At 41.9% G+C, this 13,037-nt stretch overlaps 1 protein-coding gene across 1 annotated transcript; it reads right to left on the bottom strand.

Annotated features, from left to right (window-relative positions):
- Window positions 1–3,680: 3,680 nt before the first annotated feature.
- CCN2 (cellular communication network factor 2) lies at window positions 3,681–6,565 on the bottom strand. The gene is made up of 5 exons (XM_032407852.1): window positions 6,494–6,565; window positions 6,162–6,384; window positions 5,748–5,999; window positions 5,404–5,615; window positions 3,681–5,019 (listed from the first exon to the last, which is right to left on the bottom strand). The coding sequence occupies exons 1-5, from the start codon at window positions 6,563–6,565 to the stop codon at window positions 4,723–4,725; spliced, it is 1,056 nt and encodes a 351-aa protein (XP_032263743.1). The 3' UTR covers window positions 3,681–4,722.
- Window positions 6,566–13,037: the final 6,472 nt, after the last annotated feature.

Below are 13,037 nucleotides of genomic sequence, written 5' to 3'. Positions count from 1 at the left end.
AAATTAAGAAATATGGAATTTAACTTAACCACTTTTATATTATATCTGTATTTTGTGACTTCCTCACTAGGAATCCCGGTACTCACCAACACTAGTGATAGAATTAGAATATCCATAATGGCTCGCTTGCTTTGTCCCATATTATACACCCAACAGTCTCTGAATAACAATACCACCACCACCAATAAAAGCAGTTAAATATTTGGGGGGAGGTGTGCGCTATGTCCATTCTCCCCCACCCTATATGGCTGCATTCTATGCTGTCAAAACACGCTGTATAGCCACTGTACACTATGTGTTCTCCTCTTTAACCTTCACTGAATCTTAGTCCTCAAAATAAGCTATATTTGATGTTCATATACCAGTTTTTATATTAGTATCTCTGAGATATTTTTGTTTTCTGAGCTTTTTCTCTAATAGGGTTTTTCAGAAAGGGCCCACAGGAACAAAATGTTGTAAATTCTTACATGTTTTATTTTTATTTTATTTTATTTATTTATTTTTTTAGAAAGAGAGAGAATGGTCAGGGAAGGGGCAGAGGGAGAGGGAGAGAAAGACTCCCAAGCAGGTTCCATGCCCAGATGCGTGGCTCGATCTCACAACCCTGAGATCATGAACTGAGCTGAAACCAAGAGTTGGCTGTTTAACCAAATGAGCCACCCAGGCACCCCAATTCTTGCATGTTTTTGTCAATTTGTCTTTCTTGAATGTCAGTTCTGGAGGATAAAATTTCTTTAATTCACATTTTCTTTCTGTGAGTATCCTAAATGTTAATCCAATTTTTTGGTATAAAGCATTGCTTAAATAAATAAATAAAGTGTTGCTGTCAAAAAGTCTGATGATGAGTTAATTTCCTTTTACTTAAAAGATTCATGTTCTCTTTGCCTAGATGTTCTGATGATTTTTCCTTTTTCTTTATATTTCAGAAATTTTACTAGAATACATCTTGGTGTTGGTGGGTTTTATTAGGTACATGGCACGCTCTTTCAATATGTGCTTTCAAATCACTTTTTATTTCAGTAAAGTCTTCTTGATTTATAGCTTTTGTTGTCTTCTCCAGGAACTCCTACTATCCATATGTTAGATCTTCTTTGTTTATCTACAATATATATCAATTTTTCTTGAAACACTTTCATTCTTTTTTTTTTATTTAAAAAATTTCCCTCTTCCTCCTAACCATCTATTCCTCTTAAAGAATTATCTGTGGTATTTATTCACTCTTGTGTTCCTTCTTGTTTGATGTATTTTTTTTATTTCCAATTCCTTCCTGAGTTTTATCAGCATATTTCTAAGTTTTACTAACTCTGGCATATGTTGCTGTTTTATGTCATTAGTTGTTTCTTTTTTATCATTTATGTCTACTCTCATTTTTTTAATGTTCTTTTGAAATAATACAGTTTTGATGTGTTTTCTGGGCATGTATTTCTGACATGCTCTTATTATCTGTAAGGATTTATTCTGCCCTTTATTATTTTCATATAATAATGTATGGGATTTGGCTTTGATAGTTTCGTTTTCCTATTTTTTTATGTGAAATTAGTTTTCTTGATCTTTGTTCTGTAAGGACACTTGGTTTAGACAGCTTTTCCAACTTCACAGACATCCCTCTTTTATTGTTTTCATGTGATTTTATAAATATGGTGGCTTTACTTCCTCAGACTTTGAACCTTTGTTTCTCTCCTCATTTTTACTTAGACCTTCTCTTTCAATGTCTTTGTTGTCTCTGATCTGCTCAATTTTGATTCCATTCCCACGAGCATGGAATGCTCCCGTGGGAGAGAACTCTGGTTTGTAAGATTTATTTGACTGGGCAGAACCCCTACCCTCAAATTGGTCTCCACTTCACTGTTGGCTGCTTTGGAGCTCTCTTCTCAGAAGTATCAGATATCCTGTTGCATCTCTTTGTTCCCACACATATGCTGACACAGTGCACATCTTGTGGTGGTTGATGATTTTCTCCCCCTAACGTTTTGGGATTAAAGGGATGCCTTGCCACCTAATTTTGTTGTAAATATTGTCCATGGGATTTCGATGTTGCAATATAGTTACTCTGTTTTTATGTGGAAAATTGAAAAATCTAAAATCTATGCTTCTGTTACTACTTCTGTCTTCCCAGAATTCTCAAATTCTTTTTAAAACACTCAGGCTCGGGGTGGCTGGGTGGCTTAGTCGGTGGAGCATCTGCCTTTGGCTTGGGCCATGATCTCAGGGTCCTGGGATTGAGCCCCGTAGTGTCGGGCTCCCAGCTCAGCCGGGAGTCTGCTTCTCCCTCTCCCTCCGCCCGTCCCTCTGCTTGTGTTCTCTCTCTCTCAAATAAATAAATAAAATCTTAAAAAAATATATAGAACACTCAGGCTCATTTACCATGGCCCTTCATCTTTGCATCTAGAAGTATATTGACAGAAAGAACATGTGGACTAGCCAGTGTGTGTGTGTGTGTGCGCGCGCGCGCGCGTCTGTGTGCGTACATGTGGGTTTATTTGGGGAAGTGGCGTACAGCTGCCGACAGTGCTGCTATATACGAATGTGGGTGTATCCTACAAGTCCAGTGTTTTGGCCAGAAATACTTTGCACATTTTGAACACGGGAAGTTTTCCCTTTGGTTTGTGGCATGGACACTGTTTGTAGAACTAGTCTTTATTTTCAGATGTATTTTTGTCTCTTGGAATGACACGGGCACTACAACATTGCTAATCACCCTGTGATGGGTTAGTTTGTCTGCAACTCCCCCCCCCCCCCCCACCCCCCCATAATCCACAGCTATACTGATCTGGAGAAAACTGTGCTTTCAGTTGTCTTTGGAATATTTTTGTTTGCCACTTACTTCAGTTGACTTTTTGGAAGAGGCCTGGCTAGGTCCAGTATCTAATTTCCAGGCTTCTTGAACAATTTCATTTTGTCACTGACCAACTACTTGGTAAGCTATTGATCTTGAAATCTGATACTCCAAAGCTTAGGGCAATGGAGATGTTGCTTTTAAGACAAATTTCTACTAATGTTAATAGAAATTATGCCCCTTTTCTACTTAGGCCATCATCTATTTGTGATTGGTTATCATGGCAACTGAAAACAGAATTATACAAAAATGCAACTTATCAAATGGTTCCATTTAAATGCAGATTTTATACTTCGCAGATTTAGCAGTGAAATTATTAAAGTTCAGAAATAGATCTATAGTAGAGCATACAAACTCAAAAAATAGTTAAAACCTTTCCTATGTATAAGGCACATAGACTAGTTTGTGATGTGAAAGGTTGTAAATTAAATGCCTGAAATGGCCAGGGGTATTAAATGTAAACAAGACCAAGTGTAACCAATAGGGGTTTGACTAGTTATCCAAAGAAAATTGAATTTAAATGTCTATAAAGTACTGTGAAGGTAACAAAAAATGCCCGTGTACTCTGTATACACACACACACACACACACATATATACTATGTGTATATATATACATATATATATACACACACACAATGTATGCCTGCAAGTTTGTGACACTTGATTCAGTGTGAAATAGGTTTATGTAAAATTCTATTTAACTGATTAACCAATTTATCAGTATATATAAGAGATTTAAAAAATTATAGATGAATTGTTTTAAGACACATAAAAGCTTCCCCTATATACTCAAGAAAACTCAAATATTTAGAAGAGTAAGTGAATAGCCACACTTTTTATAGAAAAAATATATACTTTATTTTCAACTAGAAAGGTGCAAACATGTAACTTTTGGTCACATTCTCAACAAGTAAACTGTCCAAAAAACAGTCATAGTCAAAGTAGAAACAAATGCTTCCAGGTGGAAAAACTGATCAGCTATACAGAGCCACTCGCGTTTTCATAAAGGCCATTTGTTCATTAATAGTGAGGCTACCACATTTCAAACTGACAGATCAGACTTCCAAGGACATCACTGCCTCATATTCAGTAAACAATCTGTTTTGATGAGCAGAATTTCCATTTGAATATCCATTTCATGCTTTGAATTATCAGACAAGCTTTACGTCCTACCTATGGTGTTCAGAATTGAGGCTAACATTTGAAATATCAAAGCATTAAAAACAAAAACGAAAAGGCACAAACAACTTTAAATTAACTTAGATAACTGTACAAATATATATATATATACACACACAATATTTACAGTATCAATAAAAAAAAAAATTCTGGCTTGTTACAGGCAAATTCGCTTGCCACAAGCTGTCCAGTCTAATAGACAGGATTCTGATTCCTGAACAGTATCATTCAAATCAGAATGTCAGAGTGGAATCTGCTGTTCTGACTTAAAGAAGAACTTGACCCAGCCTCAGGAAGGCTGGAGAACGCGCATCCTAGCTGTCGCTGGAGGTCAGTGAGCATGCTAAAGTTTTCCTTTTCAATTACACTCCCAAGAGCAGGCACATGCTACTTTAAGATGACAATCGTTTCTGCAGGTGCCCTCCCACTGCTCCCAAAGCCACACCTCAGTATACATTCTGGTGCTATGTGCTAATGTAGTCCCGCTGTCAAGTCTTAACTTTCTTCAAACCAGTGTCTGGGTTGATAGACTATTTGAAGGTCACATGGCACAATATTTTGAATTTGGTGGGACTTTTTCTTCCCCCCAGTTAGAAAAACAGATTTAAATAACTTGCACTACTGAAATCATGTTTACACAAAAATGAGATGTGAATCAGTTCAAGTTATAGCCTAATGAGTTGATGTCTCTCACACTCCCTGGCTTTACGCCATGTCTCCATACATCTTCCTGTAGTACAGGGACTCAAAGATGTCATTGTCTCCGGGACAGTTGTAATGGCAGGCACAGGTCTTGATGAACATCATATTCTTCTTCATGACCTCCCCGTCGGGACACTTGAACTCCACAGGCAGAGTGGTGGTTCTGTGCGGGGTGCAGCACCGACCATCCGTGCACACGCCACAGAACTTAGCACGGTAGGTCTTCACGCTGGTACAGCCAGAAAGTTCAAACTTGACCGGCTTGGTGATTTTGGGGGTACGGATGCACTTTTTGCCCTTCTAAGGAAGACAAAGCCGAAGGAAAAAAAAAAAATCAATGACTCTATTAAGGGGAGTGGCTTTCTTCAAGCTCTGTGTGTTTTAGTCTTAAGTTGTCTGACTTTTGTTTATATTTTGAGGAGAGGAAGTTTTAGTCTCATTTGCCAGTTTCCCAAAAATAGACATAGCCTCTCTTGGAATGTCTTGAATTAACTAACAGGGTGGAGAATTTCATAGTGGAAAGCTGGGGGTTCCTATTACACAACATCTCATTCCAGCAAAACAGCTCGATGGTTAGATATTTTTGGAGATACAAGGTCTATAATAACCAGGGCGGTGAGACCCAACTTTGATCCTATCCATTATGATTCCAGGAAAATTAGTTAATAGGAGCAGAAAATGTACCTTGATGTTCTCTTCCAGGTCAGCTTCGCAAGGCCTGACCATGCAGAGGCGGCTCTGCTTCTCCAGCCTGCAGAAGGCGTTGTCATTGGTAACCCGGGTGGAGATGCCCATCCCACAGGTCTTGGAACAGGCACTCCACTCTGTGGTCTGGACCAGGCAGTTGGCCCGGATCATAGTTGGGTCTGGGCCAAACGTGTCTTCCAGTCGGTAAGCTGTGAGAGCAGGGCACACAAACACAAGGTAAGACGCCAGGATAAGACATTTCCCTCTTCCCTTGGCAAAGTTAGGAGTCAGCCCTCGGGGGGCAGGATCACAACACTGACTTTGAGGCCGATTCAACTCACCGGCAAGGGCAGGGCCAACCACAGTGTGGTCCTTGGGCTCGTCGCACACCCACTCCTCGCAGCATTTCCCGGGCAGCTTGACCCTCCGCGGGAAGGGGCAGTCAGGGCTGGGCAGGCGGACGTCCATGCTGCACAGGGGCACGCAGCCCACCGCCCCGTCCAGGCAAGTGCACTGGTACTTGCAGCTGCTCTGGAAGGACTCTCCGCTCCGGTACACCGTTCCTCCGAAGACGCAGGGGGCACCATCTTTAGCTGAAGGAGAGGAAGGGAACAAGGGGGGCGGGGGGATGCAAGGGTCAGGCATCGGTAGCAGTAGGCGAGTCGGGGATGCGCGGGGAGCAGGGCTCCGGGGGGGGGGGGGGGGTGCGGCGGAGGCCGGGACACTAGGGCCCGGAGGCGGGCCGCAGCTCTTACCGGTGCACACGCCGATCTTGCGGTTGGCCGGAGAGCCGAAGTCGCAGAAGAGGCCCTTGTGCGGGTCGCAGGGGTCGCGCTCGGTGCACAGCTCGCCCAGTTGCTTGGCGCACACGCGGCAGCAGCCGCAGCCGTCCAGCACGAGGCTGACGCCGGCCGGGCACCTGGGCGCCGGCGCGGCCGCACACTGGCACGGGCCGCCGCAGTCCTGGCCGGCGGCGGGCTGCGGGGAGGAGGGGGCGGTCAGCGGGCGCACGCCGCTCGGCGCCCTGGGCCCTGCCCCGCCCGCACGCCCTCCCCCGGCGCCGGCCGCCGCGGGGCTCTGGGCTTACCCGGCCGCAGAGGGCGAACAGGAGCACGAAGGCGCAGCGAACGGGGCCCAGGCCCAGGCCGGCGGCGGACATGGTGGGCGCTGCGGGCGGGAAGGACGGCGGGCGGCGGCGGGGTGGGCGCGGCGGTCCCGGCGCTGGGTCGCGGGCTCGGGCCGGAGGTGGGTGCCTGGGCGCTCCGAGCTGAGGTCTGGGAGCTGTCGGCCGGGGCGGCTGCCGTCGGGGTGGGGGGAGGCGGTCGGTCGCGGGGTTGGAGTTGCACTGGCTGCCTCCTCTCAGCGGGAAGAGTTGTTGTGTGAGGCTGAGGCGGGCGGCCCGCGGCTTTTATACGCTCCGAGCGGCCCCGGCTCGCCAATGAGCTGAATGGAGTCCTACACAAACAGGGACATTCCTCGCATTCCTCCCCACCTTCCTGCCTCATCAACTCACACCGGATTGATCCTGACCCCTTGACACTCAGCATTCCTCCCGTCTGAAAAAGCTGGCACACTCCAGCTAACCAAAAAAAAAAAAGGCTCAGTATTTCCAGCACCAAATAGAATTTTTTTCGAAAACCCTTGCTTCTTCGCACCACTCCTGATTTATATCATTGAAAAACACATCACAAATTACTATTATTTTTTTATACTATTCCCTTCTGTTTCTAATAGCTGTTCCCGCTCTATCCACTGACATAAATGATTTTTAGGAGGTAGGTAGCTAAAGAGGCTAACAGCAGGGATCCCTAAAAAATTCGGAAGGGTCTCCTTTTTATTATTTTTATAATATTTTAATTTTAGAGGCTGTCTGCCTTTGACACTCTTCACAGAGCTGAAAAGGAGTTAGTTGCTTTTGACCAGCTGAAATCCCCAAGAAGCCTACCTGCAAAGTCTACATTCCATATTGGAGATGTAGGAATTTGATCTTTTCTCACTTGAGATAACAGTTTGGATGCCTATTGAGGGACAAGAAAGAGAACAAAGCCAGGGGTCAAGACTATGGATGCAGTTTTCTGGGGGAGATTTCCAGCACTCTTGCTTTGTGTTCTCTTAATATATGTAACAGTTTTATTGTTGGGGGTATAGGGAGGGAAAAAAGAGATGAATGCGCATCAGTATTTCCAGAAAAGTGGGTCTGTTGTTATGTCAGAGCAAATGATTATGTGTTGAGTAGGTAGAGGTTCTGGGTGTTGGGAAGAGAGGGGAACCAGACAGGAGAGCCAGCAAGAAGCTTGGGGTTTACTTGGGGTGTTCTAAATACAGTTTGGGTCTTTGAGAAATGAGTGATTTTTTTTATACTAAAACCTATAATCTTTGAATGTGGATTGGACTTGGTTTGTCTTGCAGTAAAAAATCTGATAATATAACAAGAACAGTGTACCCTATTATTTCTGGTTATAAACTAAGAGTGTCAGTGAATAATATAGTTTAGTAACAACTCTCCACACTTCTATGAATAGTAATTGTGACTTCTTAATATCCAAGGAGCCTGCAGCCTAGTGGAGTAAGATCAGGTCAAGGAAACAACAGGTTTTATTCTCTCTGCTTGTGCACAGAAGTCAAATATGGCCAATAAAGTCTAAGCACGTTTCCATTTCTTAATATTGCTAGTTAGCTTCACTAAAGACTTAATTAATTTAGCATGCCTTCATCTAGAATCTATTGTTTAACTGCTTTTTGTTGTTGTTGTTGTTGTTGTTGTTGTTGTTGTTAATAATGCCAGTTACCATTTTATGTAAAAAGAGTGATTCCAGGGCCCTGGCATTTTTTTTTTCCGTTGTGTTGCCACGTCATTTGACACTCGTGTTTACCAGTAAGTAAATTCATTTCAGTTGTTGATGTTTCACTAAATAGGTTTAAGATAAAGACACCTGTTTATGATGCCAAGATGAGCATTCAGAAGCAACACTACAGATTTATAATTTGAAAACAGCCTGTTTAAACTGGCGGCAATTTTATGTTTCAATTCGCTCTATCGAAAAAGAGCCAAGAAGAAAAGAACCACTCCAGCTCCAGCATCGACCACATCATCTGTGCACAATTACCTCCCCAAGCAGTGCCCATGTCGTACAGTGTAGTGCCTGTCCACGGCGTAAGTGGCCAGCAAGGAGGGGGGCTCTGAAGCTCAGGAAGAATTTTCAACATTGTTATTTAGTGTTCTTTCCAAGCATTCCTCAAAGAGAAGAGGCCTAAAAGTTCCTATTTAAAGACGGAACATTCCAAGTTATGTTAATAGCCACATGTGTATTAAAGGCAACTTGGCCCCCAACTTTTTCTTCCCTCGTGGATGATTTTAAAAGTCCAAAATATGTGGGAAGCCACAGTGAAATCTTTCAAGACCTAAACCCCAAATTATGTCTACCACTAATGGTTGGGAAGGTGTGGTAGATGGGGAAGGGTAGGGATGTGAAGCTGGAGCCTCACCTAAGGTGGGATGTGGGCTCGGTGGTGATCTCTTGTGGCTTGCAGGGGTGAGGTAGATGGGAGAATGGTTGAGAATTTTTGAATGCCCTGGAGAGTCTGAGAGCCACCACCAATAGCCTCACGTACAGCAGAGTGGAGACTTTCATTCATGGAAGGGATAAATTGCTGGACTGGCTTACAGTTAGGTGACCTGGTTTATATTCTTAGAACTGCCATTCACAAATCTTAGGGAAGGAAGAGCCATATTTCTAGGTTGACATTATTAGAATGATGATAATGAGAATGTTTTATTTCCCAGAATTTAATGATGGTTAACTGGATTAAAATCTTAGGAGTTGATGTCTCCCCCCCCCCCCCCCCCCGCCATCTTTCTTGATTTTCTTTTTCTCCACAAATGTAGCATGGATACTACCATTCTGTTGGGTTGTTAAAAATAACAAGACATATTATAAAAAGAATTTGGCTTTACTATAAAATTCACATGGTCCCTTGAAGTCTCAAAAAAGTCCATAGTTAGGCTCCAAATGGATGATTTTAATATTGGCTAAGAGAAGATATACTGAAATATATAGAACATGGAATCTCAGAATAGAAAAATAATGTTGTGCATTATAAAGTTAGGTTGAGGCTTTGTGATCAAAATTCCTTTGAAGAGTTTAAAATGAAAGATCATTATTAAGAAAGTGACAGACAGAGACACGGAGAGACACACATGCAAAGAAAGAGAATGAGAAGACACCCAAGATATTCACAGACTCAGAAGTATGTTTATATTGTGTTATGGGGACCATCAAGTGCCAGGAAATTCAAAGGGAAAGGCTGACGCTCCATCCTTAACTCATGCCATGGGATCTGAATTCTTGCACTATTATAAATGACTCAGCAAATGTTTGTGTGCACCTGGGCGGTAAAGTGGAAATAGTGGCTTCTTATAACTTTGTCCAACTCTGACTTATCCCAACCCTTTTGACTGACGGCAGGTTAGAACTGGGAGAGAAAGGTCTTTGAATTTGTGTGCAAAATGGCTAAGATGCACTAATTTTGTCTTGTAAGCAAGTGTTTATCTAGCAAATGCTTTTTTAGAGGGCTTTTTTTTTTTTTTTTTTTTTTTAAATGAGGAATTCATGAACTTGGCCACTGAGTCCTGTTTACAGAGCTATATAAGGTATGTGTGTGTCTACTCAGGCATCACTTGTGCAGGTCGTTTGGTTAAGTCTTGTAAGATGTTCAGCTGTGGATGTACTACATTCCTTCTCTTATGTTTTTTGTTGTTTTTTCCCCCCTAAAAAAAGGTTATTTGATCAGGTATCAGACATAGAGAAAACCTGGCAGGACGACAGGAAAGTGGCCAGACTTTGGAGTGTTTGTGTACTTAAAGAAGGAATCTTGCACATTTTCAACTTCCAGTCATAGACATTTTCTTATAAGAGCAAGTAGGAGTCTGTGCCAGCCCTCAAAGCGGAAATCAGAGCTCCCAGGGAAACATACCGGAGGAATGTGACTCAGTGCCAAGACCCATACGCAATGCATACACTGAGCTGTCAGATTTATAGGAAGTCTGGCCGTATAAGGGCATCTGGACAGGGAGCAGTTTGTTGTTATGGTGGGTTGGGAGTGGGCTTCGGATGTTTCTAGCACGCCTCAAATTCAATCAGGTCAATGAATTCCACTCCAAAAAATGATATGCCAGACAGCTTTTGGAAAAATAGTTATAAATATTATCCTAAAATCTTCAGAGACCCTGGCTTGGTTTGCATTGCCTTATATTTGCTTAAGATGAAGGTTAAAGAGAGGGCGTACTCCCTGGGAGTTCAGAAGTGGGAAAGAAGTGCGGATGTTTACTATCTAAATTACATTCATTTCCTCCCTGCTCTTTCCTCCTTATAATTAGTTCTTGGACTTTCTTGGGATATTTTCTGATGCAAAGGTGTTGGTCCAGAAGGTAGTCAAGGCTGTTCCATGCGGTCTGTGTTTATGTTTTGCCTGTTCATTTACTTGCTTGTAGATGCAGTTGAAGGTTAGAGTGAGAAAGGAAAGGAATTTTTTTTTTAATGGCATTTTCTTCAGTTTACTACTTGTCTCACTTACGTTATTAGTTTAATTAAAATCCTGCGCTGCCTCTAGTCTGCTCGCATTAATCTGAGATGGTGCTGGAGAACGTGCATGCTACTACGGGTAGAGACGGGTCTCCAATACTTTTCCTGACATATTAGCGACTCGAATTTACTAGTTTAGCAACCCCAAGTCTTTACAGCCCTTAGTTTTATCAGCCCAAATGGGAAGAGTCTCTTTGGTGATACTTGAGGTGGTAAGAGAGAATGAAAAAGAAGGGAGGTAACCTTTCTTTCAAATGTGTGATTTGGGGAAACCAAATCAATAGGTTTAGGAAGAACAGAGCATTCAGACTAGATAACTATTTCAAAGAATGGGAGAAAGGGAAAGGATAAATTTTTGAAAGGACAAGTGTAAAATTGACATGTGATGTAAATGTGTCCCTAGAGATTCTGCTGAGGTATAGGGAGGTGGGGCAAATGAAGACAGGCCCCATCAGCTCACCCTTTGAAATGTGTTCCCACCTCCTACCAACAAGCCTGAGCCCCTTCTCACAACTTCAGGGCTTCCTGGATATGTGTTTTCTTTTTTTCAAATTATTTATTTATATAAGTAATCTCTACACCCAGCATGGTGCTCGAACTCACAACCCCGAGATCATGAGTCGCATGCTCTTCCAACTGAGCCAGCCAGGTGTCTCTCCCTGGAGTACATTCAAAAACCATTGGGTAGGGCCAGAGGACTGGCTAGAAGGCTGGAGATATGAACTCCATACCTGTCGTCTTATACCTGCCATATAAGCTCAGGGAAGGTACCAGTCCTCTCAGAGCCCAAATTTCCCGTTTGCTCAAGGTTATTTTTCAGCCCCAGGACACCATATTTATGAAAGTACTTTTACATAATGTATTAAGATTTTAAATTTACCAATTTCTTCTGTTTTTCAATGGTTCTTCCTTGCCTTTAAGACTAAGCCCAACTCAGCCTTGATTTTAAAAGCCCATCACAGTCTGACTTTATAACACCATTCAGTTTTGCAAGGATTTTAAAGTGTTAGATCTTTGTTAAGAGCTTACACAAAATCAAATCCTGCTTCTTATTTTTCAGATTAGATGCTCAGAATTGACAGAGATACTTCGCAAAGGAAACTTTTTTTATTTGTCTTATGCTCTTGCATGTCATCTGTATGGGAGAAATATCACAATGTTTTTCTTTTAATCATAGTTTTCAGGATACATAAAAAGAAATTCTACACTCAGCTTATTTTAGTCACATGATGGCATCTGATCCCTTCATTTCCATTTTATCATTTTCATTCCATTTTTTTTTCATGGGGGAAAGGAGGTCCAAATAGTCCTTTCTTCAGTGAAAACATAAGCTACCACTAATCCTTAGGTAAGAGTACAGTGTGTAAATATTAAAGAAAGAACCAAACATTTATTAGTGCCTGTGTCCATGATGTTTTCTTTAGATTATTTGTTTCTCAGAAACCAAGATGGTATTGTTTTGCTTAACATAATGCCACAGACATTTTTACACTCTACGTATATTTGAATTGACTTTTTCATTTCATTTTGAAATGTGAACTGTGGCACCATGATATCGACAAGCAAGTTTTCAAATTAAATGGAAACTGGTAGCCAGTAATTCTAGAATGCTGAATACTAAGTTGTTCAAATTGTCCAAAGAGTTTCTAAGATGTTTTCCTATGTGTGAATTTTTAAACAACTATGCCTTTGGGAATCATATATGAAAATCTGAACACATGGATAAAGCTTTCTGAGAAAGTGTCTTACCTTCTAAGTGAGAGCTTACACCACAAATGAAGAAAAGCACATTCGAAGCTCTTGACATCATCAGATTTGGAGTAAAAGTGAACTAATGCATTGTTTAATTTGACAGTGGAATGTACAATGCCGATTTTGTCAGATCAATTTAACAAGAATGCTACTCAGAGCTTTGTCTGGGTGCCTGAAATGGATGCCCTGTACGGCTCTATCACCTTCTGTTTATGTAGAGATTTTAAATTTAAAAACCTTCTCACATACACTGTGTCACTTGAGCTTCCTAGCAACTCTGTGAGGTATTATTCTCCC

This window comes from Phoca vitulina, unplaced genomic scaffold, assembly GCF_004348235.1.
Source record: "Phoca vitulina isolate PV1807 unplaced genomic scaffold, GSC_HSeal_1.0 scaffold9, whole genome shotgun sequence".
Classification (NCBI taxonomy): Eukaryota; Metazoa; Chordata; class Mammalia; order Carnivora; family Phocidae; genus Phoca; species Phoca vitulina.
Note: the sequence above shows the minus strand (reverse complement) of the source record. Positions and strands in the feature narration are given on the sequence as shown.

Bases quoted from the DNA above. Each gene is read 5' to 3' on its own strand.
- CCN2 (XM_032407852.1), bottom strand. From the start codon at position 6,565: ATGTCCGCCGCCGGCCTGGGCCTGGGCCCCGTTCGCTGCGCCTTCGTG. The intron at 6,385-6,493 runs GTAAGCCCAGAG...TCCTCCCCGCAG, and splicing joins TGTTCGCCCTCTGCGGCCGG to CCCGCCGCCGGCCAGGACTG. The intron at 5,020-5,403 runs GTACATTTTCTG...TGTCTTCCTTAG, and splicing joins ACCTGGAAGAGAACATCAAG to AAGGGCAAAAAGTGCATCCG.